The 16,053-nt window shown below is 51.6% G+C and overlaps 6 protein-coding genes across 6 annotated transcripts; 4 read left to right on the top strand and 2 right to left on the bottom strand.

The window, feature by feature from the left end:
- Nucleotides 1–74: 74 nt before the first annotated feature.
- Nucleotides 75–831, top strand: POSPLADRAFT_1143906 (hypothetical protein; the record flags this gene model as incomplete). The annotated part of the gene is made up of 2 exons (XM_024485632.1): nt 75–332; nt 595–831. The coding sequence occupies 2 exons, from the start codon at nt 75–77 to the stop codon at nt 829–831; spliced, it is 495 nt and encodes a 164-aa protein (XP_024338289.1).
- Nucleotides 832–2,322: 1,491 nt separating this feature from the next.
- POSPLADRAFT_1144583 (hypothetical protein) lies at nt 2,323–3,083 on the bottom strand (the record flags this gene model as incomplete). The annotated part of the gene is made up of 2 exons (XM_024485712.1): nt 2,323–2,514; nt 2,889–3,083. 2 exons carry the CDS (start codon nt 3,081–3,083, stop codon nt 2,323–2,325), a joined length of 387 nt encoding a protein of 128 aa, XP_024338288.1.
- Nucleotides 3,084–6,161: 3,078 nt separating this feature from the next.
- On the top strand, nt 6,162–7,345 carry POSPLADRAFT_1057268 (hypothetical protein; the record flags this gene model as incomplete). The annotated part of the gene is made up of 4 exons (XM_024480893.1): nt 6,162–6,217; nt 6,274–6,373; nt 6,428–6,640; nt 6,899–7,345. The coding sequence occupies 4 exons, from the start codon at nt 6,162–6,164 to the stop codon at nt 7,343–7,345; spliced, it is 816 nt and encodes a 271-aa protein (XP_024338287.1).
- A 1,365-nt stretch (nt 7,346–8,710) lies between these two features.
- POSPLADRAFT_1145018 (hypothetical protein) lies at nt 8,711–10,491 on the bottom strand (the record flags this gene model as incomplete). The annotated part of the gene is made up of 10 exons (XM_024485750.1): nt 8,711–8,785; nt 9,000–9,032; nt 9,245–9,296; nt 9,344–9,359; nt 9,416–9,553; nt 9,674–9,756; nt 9,963–10,098; nt 10,230–10,289; nt 10,342–10,376; nt 10,439–10,491. The coding sequence occupies 10 exons, from the start codon at nt 10,489–10,491 to the stop codon at nt 8,711–8,713; spliced, it is 681 nt and encodes a 226-aa protein (XP_024338286.1).
- Nucleotides 10,492–13,835: 3,344 nt separating this feature from the next.
- Nucleotides 13,836–14,159, top strand: POSPLADRAFT_1144619 (hypothetical protein; the record flags this gene model as incomplete). Its single annotated transcript, XM_024485717.1, has 1 exon — nt 13,836–14,159. A coding segment is annotated over one exon (324 nt), but the record flags the coding sequence as incomplete, so codon positions are not given.
- A 96-nt stretch (nt 14,160–14,255) lies between these two features.
- POSPLADRAFT_1119507 (hypothetical protein) lies at nt 14,256–14,438 on the top strand (the record flags this gene model as incomplete). Its single annotated transcript, XM_024483502.1, has 1 exon — nt 14,256–14,438. A coding segment is annotated over one exon (183 nt), but the record flags the coding sequence as incomplete, so codon positions are not given.
- Between the last annotated feature and the right edge of the window lie 1,615 nt (nt 14,439–16,053).

Raw genomic sequence — 16,053 nt, 5'->3', positions numbered from 1 at the left:
CCCTCCCGCATGCCCCCCGGTACGCACCGCGCGGCTGGCCAGTCGACAGCCAGACTCTGGACAGCTACGAGGTGATGGACCCGCGGGATGCAGGACACTATTACCGCCCACTGCCCCCTCAGTTCCGCGCGCCCGAATTCCGCGCGCCCGGCCTCATGACGCCCGACGGCACCTACATCCCGTCGGGGAGGGTCCACCCACATTTCTACGAGGATTTCGGCCAGGCAGCTGCATTCGCCGACGTGCCTCAAGGCATGCCGTACGCCGGCTTCGAGGCGGCTGCCCCGCCTGCTCGTAGGATGCCTGGGACAGCCGGCGCGCAGACAGCCGGCGTGCAGAGCCACGACGAAGGCGAGCAACGAGGCGACGCCGGGCCCTCCATGCAGGCTTGATGCATTTCGCAGGTACCGTCATGATGTATTGTCAATCTTGTGTACAATGTACTCGCTACCCAGGCCCTCATCTTGATCTTGTGTAAAGTACTTCGTAGTAAAAACAATGATATTGAGAGTGATTATCGTGTACTACAGGTGTGATGTACATAAATTACTAAGTACTAGTAAAAGGAGCGAATGTGCACTCCCATCAAGACAGGCAACAAATGCCATTCTAGGGGAGGATGTTAGAGACATAACATGTGATGCAAAGGACTTGAAGCCTCATGGAGGAGGGTCGGTGTACCATCTGCGTACCATCTTAGGATGGTGGCGGGGAGGGCACCTAGATGGCGATGGGATGCCCCTATATCCTATTTGGGTTACAGTGGAGGGGATCCTCGAGGAGGGATCCCCTCAGACCCATTTCGCACCACCCCTAAGGGGGTCTTCTTGACGTTGACAGGTCCTGCCTGGGGTGGTCCCAAGAATAGTAGTCCGCGAGACAACAACGCCCACGTGACCTTCACATCTGCAGTATTCAAGGGTTTCTCAACGTCACTCTTATACGATGATGGCAGTGCGGCTGCCTTAGAAGAACACGATACCCATAGAACGGTATATCCGCGGCCTCCGGGCCCCATGGCGTTTGCCAGCATATCAGTAAATCCTGTTCCCTACACGACTTGACCGCACGGGAAGCTGGCTGCTTGACCACAGCTTCCATATAGTAAAATCAAGAAATTGTTGCAGACGGGGGTGGTGTCAAGACGATGTGCTGCGAGCCATGTCATCATTGCGCGCCTGTGTGAGTGAGCTTATTGGACTCGAAGCGCCGATACCGAGGATGGTCGGAGGAAACCCAGGCTTTGTTGAGACTATCAGCTCCTCGACGACGTTCATACTAACGAGGCGCCAGTAGAGAGCCGGTGTGGTCGAGGTGTCTTAATCCCCTATTCCTCATCCGAAACTCGGCGTCAGCATATAAGCTGTCGGGGTCAGCACGAGGCGACCAACCACAGTCTAAAGGTTAAGGCACGGTCAGATGCGGTAACACAGGCATCTCTTGTGTCAAAGTGTTTTTGGCCCTGAAAGCACTATACAAGCTGTGAGACTGCTGGCAGTTGACTATCAATTGGGCAAATCCTCCATTAACAGATGTAAGATCGGCGAAGACGTTTGGTGACTCGTGGCAATACACGGATGTGACAGAGCCCCCAGACTGGAACATCATGGGAGGATTCAACAATACTGTCACGCGTGGTCCATTTGACAGGAACCCCTCAACATCATTCCGGTGTGACTGTCGTAAAGTAGCACAGCATCTGCGGACGCGTACCTGCGGCGTCAATGACGCTTGAGCTAAAGGTAACGCCTTTCTCGTATGACGGTATACGGTATCAAATCGGTGCCTCAGGTACGTCTCGGAAACTCAACGATCGCCGTGCGTTCACATGTCAGAAACCAAACCAGAGTTGTCAGATAGGAGGATATCGAGTGCCCCGGGATCGATGCACACCGAGTCAAGAGAACAGCATCACAACGTGCTGTGGACCACATGGCTGGTGCGACAGTGTGCTTCCCTGTTGGGCTCGACGCATCATGAGCTTTACGCGTCTAATGCGGCGGAATCACCGCCCACGGCCAATTTTGGTGCGACGAACTCGGAACACACCACATCTACCATATTCTGATGCCAACGACGCCAGCTTGCCAGCCACCTGCCCATAACGAAGTAGTCAAGTGCTCATCAGCCGATCACACGGAACACACAAATACCGGGTGCTCCGATCCTATCTGAACGGCTCGAGTACAGCTCTTTGGCATGGAAGCCATTGCCACAAAGCTATTTTTCCTTAAGAATGCTCCTGGAGGCACTTTAGAAGCTCTCAATGCCTCGGCTCGACTACAGAGATCTTGCAATAAAGGGTGTCCATGAGGTTGCTACTCAATTATCGCCCAGAAGATACCGTTGCACAGGATGTACCAGCGACTTCTTGACAACGCTGAGGTCTGCATTAGGTAACTGGGACCCGCATGGTGGGTAGTGTTGTGCCGGGCCTGGCTCAGAAGCCCGAGCCAGGCCAGCAAGCCCGGGGCCTGCAGTACTAGTTTGGACCTCTGGTGCGGCACCCATCAGCTTATTATGGATGCGAGAGGCACAATCACATACCTTAACAAGTTGTTTGGTACATCTCCACAGTGTCCGGAACTCCATGATGAGGAGGTTCTCTGTACGCCGGAGACAATGGGCGCTTCATGCTGAACAGCAGACTCTGTGCTTGAGTGTCTCGGTCAGCTCACTTGTCTTCCACTTGTCTTCTTTGTTAATACTATATTCATAGCAGGAATCAAGAATGAAGATGGTAGAAATCAATGGTTTTTGACATGGCTTGTAACCAGCAAACACGTAGGGAACCAAGTACAGAACGAACGTACCATACGTGGTCATGTGATCTACTACCGTAAGTTTCGACTGCATTTCCAACAGCTACTATACATCTACCTACTTACTATGATATACAGTCTCTTTGAATGATGCTCCACGCTCGATGTAGATCCCATGATCAGCCACTGTGCATAAGTCGCGAGGAAGTAACAAGCCATGGCTTGAGCCCGAGCCAAGCCTGAGCCAGGCCAAAGCCCGCGGCCAGGGCCTGGCTCAGCACCCGCTGAGGCCCGGGCTCTCTGAAGCCAGGCCAAAGCCATGGCTTTCGGGCCAAGCCAAGCCAGGCACAACACTAATGGTGGGATATTGCACAGTTAAGAAGCCGATCATCATTGGGACACAGTCACTTGGGGCGTTCACAGTACGGTTTCCAGCGCGGATTCGAGCAGATTTCAGCTCGGATTCCGCGCTGAATTTCGCGCCTCGGTCGATGACCGAGTGTATGCGCCATTGTCCGCGCACTGCCCGAAGTCTTACATAATGAAAAGATCTCTCTCGCTTTTAGATATTCTTGCTGGCCGATGTCATGCCCTCATGCCACATGCGCAATTTGTATTGTATTAGGACACACATATATCTTAGAGCATTATTCTTTCTTGGGTAATGTAGTCAACTCATATACAAGTACTGGCTCATGGCTAGTGTTCAGGTGCAGTAATAATAGCTGTAGTATCAGCTGAATACAGATCATCCCCTAATTACCTCAGAGTCTCGTATAAAGCTGTAGCATTGGCCCACATTCTTATGAGTACTGCACTAACCGAGTTACCATAAGACTTGCAGTTCAAGTTCAAAGTTAAAACTCGCCATGTCGCGCATTGTAGCCGCCTCGCCGCCGGAGTTGGAACTATCTGCCAAAAGAGATGTGATCTCCGTGAACGAACGAACGAACGAACGAACGGGCGACAAGAATTGAGCAACCCTAACACCTCTAAAGGCGTGCGCGGACAATGCCGCATACGCTCTGTCATCGACCGAGGCGCGAAATCCAGCGCGGAATCCGAGCTGAAATATGCTCGGTATTCGCGTTGGAATCCGTACATGAACGCCCCTAATATTGGCTTCAAACCTGATTCGCCGTCTTCAGACCCGATCGCAAGCTGGACCACGTACAGTGACCCACACGGGATGTCTGATGGGCAGCAGATTATTCGCGTCCGATATCACAACGCGGACCTCTGCCGTTCTCCTATCAAGGAAGCTCTGGCCGAAAAGACAACAGTTGCTGAAAGTGGAGGCGCCGACGCTAGTGACAGGATCCTAGCCCGCTCCGCGTGAAAGCCCTTTCTTCCACAGCCTGGGTTCGGCTTACAGGTAAATATCGATGAAAATTGGCACGGAAGTCGGGATGCAAATCTTGAGCGCAGCCCCTAGGTAAGAATGAAACAGGTACTAACCAATATCGAGCTCAAATGCGCGTTGTTGGATTCATAAAGTTTGGCGGACTCTTGCAGTGAGGCGTGCATCGTTGATCACGGAATGCACGCTGTAATTCGGTCCGCCTAGATTCCTAACGCCTCTTCGGAAGGACGTAACGGAAGATGCTGGCAGGAAAATTGGCTCGTCAAAATTAGTGGGCTAGCGAAGGTCAAGGAAGAACTGGCACAGTATGAGCGAATTGATGCTATGCGATAAGGCATTAGTAGGCGGCACTTCGATGGACAAGCAGACACGTGCAGTTCAACCGGCTGCGCAGCATCGCAAATTTCTAATTCAGCATCTGTTATTCAGCTAGCGAGTATCGATGTCAAGAATCGCATCTGTAGAGAGAGAAACCGCAATATTTGCAACACTGAGCAGGAGGACCAGGCTGCCAGATAAGTGAGCAGCCTGAGAGACCATACGACAAGGAAATCCTATATAGAATACACTGCACTTGATAACCTGACTAAGTTCTTCAACATCGAAGAGCACGCAGAACGTACCGCGCTTCATGCGTATCGAGTACGGTTGAAGGATCTTCGCATATTGCTGCCTCGTCTGAAATACCTGTTCAATTGTGAGGATAAACTTCGTACACATAGACCTCGACAAGGAAAGTTTGACAGTAAACAGTAGGTCTGATCACCAACGAGACCAGTGCTCGCATAACGCAGCTCATTAGCTATAGTGATTTGAAACTGCCACGATGGTCTGGATACTTAGTAGGCGTAGGCTTCCGAGAAGATTATGGCGGCTCGCTCGCATTCGGTGAGCTGGATGAACTCGGGTCAGGTCAGCTCAGACAGGACTAACTGAACGAAACGAGAGGCGAGTCTCATAGGCAAACGGATGCATCAACTTCCATAAAGGTTTTGGATATGCCATCAAATTGAGAGACTGTACATTTCACGATGTGACCTGACCGAGTCTCTTTCGATCATTGAGACAGGATGGTGGCCAACGATGCGCGATAGTCTGGCAAGACAGCTGAATCACACGGAAAGTCTGGGATGCCGAACAGCGGCAAAAATATGCTGAGTAGCTGGTGCTTCAGACTGAGGGCCAATATTCACGCCTTGCAGGAGATGGTGCGCATAATATCACTGTGACAGAACCGTCAAGAGTTCTCCGTACGGAACCTCGTCGCAGTACGGATTAGCATCTTGATGTACCCGCTATTTCTACACGTCGGAGGCATTCCAGCTGAGGCTCGGCTTACCCTCAAACCATCCTGTCGAATCATTATTGATGACACGTTAGCCCATGATACCCTACCAAGCCAACAAGCACTTACGTTTATGATGAAAATGCGACATGGTTGGTTGTGCTGTGGGAGACTTGGTTTTACGCAATGCTTCTGGGCACGATGCGATCATAGGATTTTCCGTAATGGTGAGCATGTCATCGACCTAGTCGGCGTACTAGCGTGCGATTTTGCATAGCTTGCACAAGTAAATACTGCATCACTTGCATCAGCCCAAATCTTGATCAGTAGAGTTCAGATTGTTCTCACTTTCAAACATATAGTACAGTAGCGTCATGATCAAGACTTGTCGTGTTTTTGCATTCATTGGTTGTAATCGAGAGACTGAGAAAGCTGTGTGCAATTCGTGACCAATGACTTTCAGCGTATATGGACGCGCGTTCCACAGCAATCATTATAGAGCACACTGTAATTTGCGTAGTAATGCAACTCGGGGCGTTCAAACTTCATGGGAAAGATATCGTCCAGCCACTGCCACGGCATTTGCCGATCTCGGCGTAAGCGTAAGCGCTTATGAGCACGGACCCATCCTCCGCGCGCTCAGGAGGGAGCTCTCTTGTAGGCTGTCTAGGCAAGCCTAAACCGAAATCGACCCGAGGCCTCAAACATCACATCCGGACATTATTCTCAGTGTCTATCGGCCATATTGAAAATGGACCCCTTTGAAGTCCGCATACAATTCCTATCCCTGCTACGAAAGCTTAACGCGTCAGTCACCCCTTCCCTTTCTTCAGACGTCCAATTTCACAGAACTCATGGTGTAGCTCACAGCAATCCATCCAGAAAATAGTGGGATATGCGCTGAAGTTCTTTTCTGGATGCGGTGAAGACTTGTGGGACTGCTTAGTTGAGGAGTGCCAGAAGGTATGCGCTATGCCCAGGTCGGTTCGCCATTTTAAACATCCGGACAACTTGTAGGGCTCGATAAACAACCGCATTAACATCCTGTACCTCCTTGACAGCCTTTGCGAGGCATCGCTGATCGCAAAATCCCACTCGGGTGCCTTGAGCCATGATGGGGGTCAAAACTCGTTTTACGTTGACTATGTGGCGCGCGACCTGAGCAAGGTTGTTGAGTCGGTAGTACCAGAAGGGCGACAGGGGCTTCCAAATCTCATGAGCACGAAACAGGTGAGTATCCATTCACACTCGGCCGTGATTCTTGCACGCGCCACGCTCTTTGTCCACGGACTGTTCTGTAGAACAAGGTCGCCTGGGTTTGTCCTGATAGGACTAATAGCACTCGTTTGTTTCTGTGTTTTCATCTGCTACACAAGGCACACGCCTTCGGGCATGCGGCCGTAAAGACGCATCTTTTGGCAATCGGGAGGTTCCTTGCAATGCTATATTGACTACTCGGGCCTCATATTCATGCTCTTGCCTTCACAGATCCTCGAGAGCTGGCGCAGCAAACGCGTCATCGACCCGCAAAAGGTCGATGATGTCCTCGCATGCCTCGACGCACGGCAGACCTCCCTCGAACAAGCAGGCGACGCGCCATCAGCCCGTCCAGCGACGGCGCTCCCTCGCGCCGAGGTCTTCAAACGCATCGAGGAGGACCGCGAGCGGCACAAGCGCCTGCGCGAGCGGCGGTGGGTGCAGCCGGTGTCGCACGCCGTGACGACGCACCTGCCGCCGCCGCTCGCCGCGTTCCTCCCGCTTGCGGGCGAGGACAACGGGGGCGACAGCGCGGGGGATCTGCCGCTGGATATTGAGTTCGAGAACGACTGGGAGACGACGAGCGATTGGAACGAGGACGACGACGATGCGGCGATGGAGGAGAACCAGCTGTGTTTCCCATCGCATGATGGCGAGCAGGCGATGGACTTGTCATAGCGTGCGTCGGTGTCTGCCCTGTCTAGTGTATGGTATTCAACTTTATTTGCTTAATGAGAGACATTTTCTGGTCTCTCGCCCGAGGTAGTCTGCTCTTGGGTGCGCTGAGGTCGCTTTGATCATGCGCCTGTGCAGTCAATACATGGTTTCCGCTCTCCGTTGGGCGCCTATTCCTTTGACTGCGACATGTAAGGAGGGTATCAGGTACCGAGAGGCGTTGGGACGCTCTGCAACATGGACATGAAGGTGATACGGGAGGGTGAGAACGTTGCCGTGTAACCCCTACCGTCCCCTATGTGCCGATAGACTCTGTTCTTCTCCGAAGAGCCTCCTGGGAGGCCATAATCTCGCCGGCGCATAGGTGAATGGAGTTGTGTTCACTAATCTTGACAGCCCCAGATCCACAAAAGTCACATCAAGCCCTGGTGGAGTCGTGAATCATACGAGAACGGACATGCCGTTGTGTAGTACTCAGAGCAATAGTTGCTGGGTGAGGGCTAGGCAGCGATGATGGAAGGGCTATGCCCACACCTAAGGCGAGTTTACTCTAGCAAGTAAGCTGGACAATCTTGAGGTACGCGAAGTGGATGTAGTCCACGTCCCGTACAGAGTCAGATTCGATGATCAGGCGATAGTGGCGCAGGAGGCAATTGCAAGCACTGCGGATTATTTTAGAAGTCGCGGTGCCCGAGACCTGAAGCGGGTGAAGGACAGCTTGGTGAGTGACATATACTCACTCACGGCTACCACAGTTACGCATGAGGTCGATTGAACCCCTTGGTAATCGCTCGAGATATTGGTGTTTACATCGGGCAGTCGGCGTAGAAAACCTGTCCTATTTGAATTCGCATGGCGGGTGAGGTGTTTTGCACGGCTGCAAGTAAGTATGATTCTCGAGCCTTTCTCTTTTTCTTCCAGCGCATTCTGCAATCCCATGAATGGTCAGGATTTATGGCGAGTAGGAAGCGTTTATGCAAGTAAGCGCTATAATCTAGATTATCTCCGATAGATGTAGTCCGACATGGCTAAGTTAACAGAATGTCTCGCTGGTAAACCCTACCTATGGGGACCACTTTGCAAGACAGACGCGATAAATGCAGCAATTCTGGATGACGACGGACGCAATTCGGAAATCAAAGATTCGAGCTCAAGTAAGGTATATGTATCTGGCGAATGAACGGGGTAGAGGAGATGTCCGTGTGTACCGAGAAGAAGCGAGAGCAATTTGGATGCGTGTGTTGGATCCATATCACAAATAGAGCTAGGTATGTTTGAACTGGTCCTGAGTGCAGACGAAGCAAGCCATGCACCTAGATGGAGAATTGTATTTAGCAATGTGAAGTGCGGTCTCGTAGTGTTATCGACCTAGGCGACGTTTGTCGTTGTCTGACACTCCGAGGTGTCATACAGTTTGCCCACTGCAGTGCCCTCGTGAGTCACCTACTTGCGTGATGCTTCGTCCATCACTATGGGCATTTGAGCCTGAAATCCATTAGTATCTGAGTGAGTACTTGGTTTTCCACGGAGATCACCTGTTATGTCGAATTCTTCTGCGTCACTGGGATTATCTAGCTCACAATCCAAGTCATCGTCGAGAGCGTGAGACCCTTCTTCGAGCATCTCGCCCAAGTTGCCAATGATCCCCGATGCGAACCTCAAGAAGGAACTTCCCGGAGAGGATCCAGTGCTGTCATTGACATCGGAGTTGGCTGAGAATTGACGAAGGTTAAGGAAAAAGCGGCATAAAACCATGGTACTGATGCTGTGCGTTGACCATTTTTAGAGCCTGTAAGCGAAGAAGAGACATTGCGCCTACAATTCCACGGGCGCGGAAAAGTCGAATAATTCCTATATAGACGCCGCTAAGTCACTATGCGCATATATATCAAATGCGCCCACCCCCGTGAGTAATGCGCTTGTGATGTCGGCTATATTGATCCCAACCACTAGCCTGTGACAGCAGATTACACGACGTCATTAGCCGGAAAATGAACTCACGCAAAGTGAACAATCCCTATACATGCAAGTGTGGGATTGCAATATTACTCTGTGTTGAGATGGAGCACGCACCATCCCGGATCAGTGTGGTTGTAAGGGATCCTTTGCTATTCCGCATAGTAGCTGCTCGATTGGCGCGTGTTGCCTGCCATGTGGAGACAACTACGAGAAGATTCGACATGAGGACACATGTTCGGGTGGCGAGAAGCACTGTGAAAGTAGTGAATACATTGCATTCTGGCTCAAGGGATGTGCAAATCTCGGCTGCATTACATCTTACATATTCTAGTAAGACTTCCGCATATGTGAATAGGTAGGGACGTGACGTACTTGTCGTGTTTGGAAGTCGAGAGTGAAGACTCAATAGCCCAAACTTCTGAAGTACAATATATGATTGCTTGAGAGCCAGAATACTGTGAACCATGCATAGATGAGCAATAGAATATCTATAGTGAGGTACATACTTGCAATATTAAGAACAACGGGCACAAGCCCCAATATCATCACGACTGTGGCTTTCGTCCACTGCTGGCCGTCAATAGCATATACTCTGATTGAGGCGAATGCTGTCAACCGCATTGCATTAGACTGCTACACCAGGAAGGGAGGACGGACGTACCTGCCTGAGCCAAATATATCCCGCAAGCAGTGCATACGTCCAGTAAATATGGGATGAAGAAGCTGGAACCCGATATAGTTGAGCGATCTGAAACAGGATACGTTCAACACGGAAAGTACCCCTGAGAATGAATGAGCTAGAATAACATTGAAACAGTGCGAAGACTAACATTATATGACGCCGAGAAGTTCGTGACGTCTAGGACCATAGTGATAAAAGTTACGTAGCGGAGAGTTATGTATAGAGCACTGGCTCCCGTGACCTTACGAGACCAGACCGTTCGCCACTCCAGATCGAAGGAGATGATAGAATCATACACAAACAGGCCTAATATGCGCATCAGTGAAGGCATCACGAGATTCGCTAGTCGTTTACATACTCATAGCCATGACTTCGATGTAGTTTTCTATGAGGCTGCAGTTTAGACAAGATTTTTATCAAGGACGAAAGAGCGCAAGACAATGATGTTAGCTTACGTATACTCCACTAATTGGACATTTTTGTCTTCGTTTATGCTTGATCCACACATTGCAAACTAGGGACAAGAGGTACAGTAGACGTTCCCGCGTTACGGGTATATATACATATAGAGTACGGCGTCTTCTCGTTGGGCTAAATAGAACAGCCTGGCTCGTTCCACGAAGCGTAGCGCTCCCTCGCACAGCTGTTCCCTATAAGATTATTGATACTAATGGGCTCGGATATGGGTCTTGATACGATGCTGCGGTCCATTGCGATTCACCACATGTGCTGATGTCAACACTGAGACTTGACCTTGATACTGCCACCTACCTCGACAAGCCTTTACGGTGCAAGTATGTGACCACCACGAGACGTGTTGCGGGCATTCGTGGTGACATCCCCAGAAATAGAGGCCACTCTGGTAGTTCAAGTGAGTCAGGGTATGAAGATCCAGAGCGCCGACGAGGATGATGGTGGAATCTGCCACAGGGACCACAAGGTTCGATGATCTGAATATCTTGTGTAGATATACCACACAGGCTACAGTGGCCGACGGGAGAACTAAAATCAGAGAAAATCCGTTATGTGCGCCCGGGATGCGCCCATGAAGATGCCTGTAGCGGGACACTGCATGGATCATCTAGGGCGCGAGAAGTAGGGCGACATATACACAGAAGGAGTCTCGTTATCGCGGGAGCAATACACACGCAATCAGATATCAATCCACCTTCCCCTGCCACGTAATTGCGAATCCTCGGCAGGCTCTGAGTCAAGATACGCAGGTGTCTCCATGGCGTCGTCATGGGTGAAGCCTGCATGTACAGACTGTCACTCCCACCGCCAGCGATATGAACGGAACCGAGAAGGGTCTGTAAATGACATCGTGTCGTTACCAGAGACTAAAACACAGCGTCATAATGTAGTACACCTCCTGTGTCCGCGTCGCGTGATGGCCTTGATGCTGCTACAAATCTCCGCGTTTAGGTGACACCACAAGCACCGAAGGGTATGATACTGAGATGTGCAATGTTAATAAGCGGTGCTTACAGTCGCTATTGACAACGGACTAACCGTACGTTAGACAGCATCCACCGCGGTGGCTTGGACGCCCCTTGACGCATAAATGGCAAGTTAACAACGCGCTGGGACAGGGATGCATAAGTATTTAGGCGCTAGTAACCCCGATAGGCATGCGCTCGAACACATACTATTGATGAATCATGCATAGCAGCATCATGCTCGGGATTGAAACGCAAAGACATCAGTGAAGGGAAATTTACCACATGGCAATAAAACGATAGCGTCGTGGCACGCACCGCCCAGGTTATGCAACACGTCCGAGCCATACTTGGTATCACTAGCTATTCACGCTCATGTACTTGACGATTTCTTTTTTTTCACGAGTGAGAAAGCCAGTCTGTGTAGCTTCAGAAGCTCGACGCTCATTAGCCCTGTCAAGTACAAATGCGGGCAAGCGTGTAGTGGGACGTGGCCCTGGAGCTTCATGGTACGCCTCGGCTTGTCATGTTGAAATTCACGATACATAGCGACACGGACTTACTTAGTTCTAGCGCGCGGCTTATGTAATACGTATGATACATACGCGCTGGCGTTGAGACGCACCTCAGTTCCTTGCTACACGAAGGAGACTGAGGTATGTTCTTTTTACTTACATTCAGACTTATTTCTGACATACTGTAGACAGTTTTTTCCCTGTCTCTTACAGGTTAGTTAATGAATATAGTTCCTTGCTACACGAAGGAGACTGAGACAGTTTTTTCCCTGTCTCTTACAGTCTCTACACGATCGTGCTCACATCCCTCAGGTTGCGCTCCCGTTGTTCAACTTACGACAGGTTATGAGCCCCGGCCCCTGACCGGATCGCTCAGCACATCGAGAACTCAAAACAAAACTCTATCACTTCCATCTTCCCACAAGCCTAACTTCTCGCTCCCACGTCACAGCACATGACGACACTCTATCCCGCAATGAATCAGCCGGCTGTGTCGCGACTTGAGGTCTAGCGACAGGGGAAAACCTAAAAGGAGCTGGGGGCGTTCGACTGATTCTCACTGAAGCGATGGTGAGCGATGCTCAAACCTAAGGCTAGGGACAAGAAATGTATTAGTTAGTGAAGGTAAGTAAAGAATACAAATGAGAGCTTACTGACCTAGGGACAAGAGGTCAAAACTGAGGTCCCTAGGGCAGCAGAGGCCGGTTTATATACAGGGGAAGATAAGGGCAGGCTGTGCGCGCTGGTCCGTGTGCAGCTGGTCCGTGCGCAGCATGCCGACGCGACCCCGGGGGCCGGTGAGTCAGAGTGGCTGTGTCAGCAGAGCCCGAGCTGTGCCGTGCACTGCCGTCCCATCTAATCTAATCGTACAGTAGATAACGACACGTCCATATCAGGCAGGTAGTACAGAGGTTGCGGGTTCGAGCCCGCAAAAAGGAAAAAATTAAAAAACGGCTAGATGCTGTACCAAGTCGTGACAGGCTGTGCCAAAAGGCCAGTCTAATCGTCTATACGACATCCCTCTGTTGGAAAACGAGGGTGGCAACTTCCAGCAATGGAAGTATCGCGTTGGATGGGTCTTGCGAATCCGCGGACTCTATCCGCTGATTGATGGCACCGAGAAGGATCCCGGGACGACCAACCTTGTCTTGCAGGAAGCCTGGCGTTTGCGGAACTACGAAGCGCTTATGCAAATTATGCTAACGCTCAAGGACAAACCGCTTTCGTCGGTCATGCACATGGAGATCGCGAAGGACGCTTGAAACACGCTCAACAGGCGCTACGAGGGAGTCGGAAAACAGACAATTGCTTACCTCGTAAGTGACCTGTTTCGAGGCATGCTCAGCGATGAGATAGCACTCGAGGACCAGCTCAATGCCATGCTGCAAAAGAGCCAAATCCTCGCGTCTCTCGGACTCATCCTTGATGAGTCACTCATAGCAGTCGCCATGTCGATTTCCCTTCCCCCATCCTATGGCACCCTCCGGACCATCCTCATAATGCAGGACAGCAAACTCGACACCGAGAAGGTGATCAACGAGGTCCTCGCTGAGGAAAAGCGCCGAAAAGAGGGCACGTCCGAGTCTGCGCTGCTCGTGAGAGCCGGCAAGGGTGCAAAGTCACCAGATAAGAAGGATAAGAAAAAGAAGAAGAAGTGTACCCACTGTGGCTACACTGGTCACACGGTCAATGAGTGTCGCAAGCTCAAAGTGAGTCAATCCGAGGCCACTACCAAGGCTGACAAGAAGGACAAGTCCTCCGAAGGCAAGGAGTCCGTGAAAGTCGCCAGCGTGCGCGATGTTGGATCTGAGACGCTCCGTCTCTTCCTGGCCGAGGAACTGTCACGCAACGATGTGCTCCTTCACCGCTGGATCATTGATTCCGGCGCGTCCTCTCACATGTCCTCGCACCACGAGTGGTTTCTTCACTACCGCCCCCTTGCCGCGCCGAAACGGGTCTATCTTGGGGATGAGCATCACATCCTCGCTCAAGGCATCGGGCAGGTTGTCATCTCAGCCTCTCTTGAGGACGGCAGTACGAACACGGGTGTCATCCAGAACGTCCTCTACGTCCCAGATCTCAATGGCAATCTATTGTCAGTCGCTCAGTTCGATCGCAACAGCTACAACGTCTCGTTCACAGATGGGAAGTGTTGCATCAGCAATTCTGATGGGAATATCAGCGCTGTTGGGTACATAAAGGAGAATCTCTATCTCCTTGATGCCACGACTCACCTTTCTGAGTGTTCATATGTCGCTCGTGCCAAGCTTCCTCCTGCTTATGAGGACCCCTCTTCCCATCATGCTCTAGTTGCTACGGCTGCTACATCACGCGTGGACCTCGAAACATGGCACCGCCGCCTCGGACACATCTCAGTTGACTCTGTTCTGAAGATGGTGAAGAGTGGCATGGCCAAGGGCATGGCTATTGTCGGGGATAAGGCGCCAAACTCTCCATGTAGATCATGTCTCCGTGGAAAGCAGACGCGCAACCCGATACCGAAGCGGTCAGATGTCGAGAATACTCGCATCCTTGATCGTGTCTTTTCAGACATTTGCGGACCAACAAAGAACGAGACAAACTCAGGGAGCCGCCGCGGTCATCAATACTTCATCACATTTATTGATGGTCACTCGCATTACACCACTGTGCAGCTCATGAAGACAAAGGATGAGGCACTCTCACACTTCCAAGACTTTGTGCAGCGAGCAGAGGTTGAGACAGGCGAGAAGCTTAACCATCTCCGATCGGACAACGGCGGCGAGTACTGCTCGGATGACTTCGTCACTTATCTCAAGTCGAAGGGTATCCACCACGAAAGAACCAACCTGTCACGAGTTGGTACGGCGTCTAGCCGTTTTTTAATTTTTTCCTTTTCGCGGGCTCGAACCCGCGACCTCTGTACTACATACCCGATATGGACGCGTCGCTATCTACTGTACGATCAGATTAGATGGGGCGGCAGTGCACGGCACAGCTCGGGCCCCGCTGACACAGCCGCTCTGACTCACCGGCCCCCGGGGCCGTGTCGGCATGCTGCGCACAGACCAGCTGCGCACGGACCAACGTGCACAGCCTGCCCTAATCTCCCCATGTATATAAGCCGGCCTCTGCTGCCCTAGGGACCTCAGTTTCGACCTCTTGTCCCTAGGTCAGTAAGCCCCAGTTGTATCCTTTACTTACCTAACTAATACATTTCTTGTCCCTAGCCTTAGGTTTGAGCCCTGCTCACCATCGCTTCGGTGAGAATCAGTCGAACGCCCCCAGCTCCTTTTAGGCTTTCCCCTGTCGCTAGACCTCAAGTCGCGACATTAGGTCGAAACTCCACAAAGCTGCCGGCGTTCCTCGGAACCCCACACACTCACTTTTCCTTTCCCATAGGTTGGGTGGTGCGCACCCCGACTGTACCCTACGATACGTAGATAGCATACGATACATCGCCAACACTTGAGAAACGAACTCTTCAGTACCTGCGCTTCAGTGAGCGGTACTTGTCCTCACGGACGCGTAGCCTTGGTTCCTGCTGCATAATAGTCAAAAGCAGTATTGGGCCCTACGTGAACTGCGAATCTCAGTGTCATCTCGGGCGCCGTAGGTGTAAACTAGTATAGCACGGCCTTTCGTAGTACGCGCACCTCCCCTTCCTCCCCCCATCCAACGTGGCTGCCTGCCAAGGCCAAGTCCACGCATTCGACTCACAGGACCTCATCGACGTCTACATCCCAGACGGTCCTGAAACTATCATCTACCGTTGCGAGCAGCAACCGTGCCCAAACCGAACGCCCCGATCGATCCCAGAAGACTACCCGCGCTACAAGGCGATCCGACGAGCGCAACACCCGCTCGGACCCCGAAGCACCCTAGCATCTCGATCGGCCTCGCGGCACTCTCGCCCTGTCTCCCCTAGCTCCCGTCTCCCTCAAACTGTCGTCACCGGTCCAGATCAAGCGTGAGGAGATCTCCCTCCAGACCCTGCGCCAGAGCCAGAGCCTGAGGAGAGTGAGGGTGAAGAAGGAATCTCGGAGTCCGAGTCCGAGGATTCTGTTGGGTCCGCCTCGCCGACAGCGTTCCCCCCCGCGTCAGCAGTCCCTGACATACGTGACTCCCCCACCGAAC

This window comes from Postia placenta (assembly GCF_002117355.1).
Source record: "Postia placenta MAD-698-R-SB12 unplaced genomic scaffold POSPLAscaffold_8, whole genome shotgun sequence".
In the NCBI taxonomy this organism is placed as follows: Eukaryota; Fungi; Basidiomycota; class Agaricomycetes; order Polyporales; family Adustoporiaceae; genus Rhodonia; species Rhodonia placenta.
Note: the sequence above shows the minus strand (reverse complement) of the source record. Positions and strands in the feature narration are given on the sequence as shown.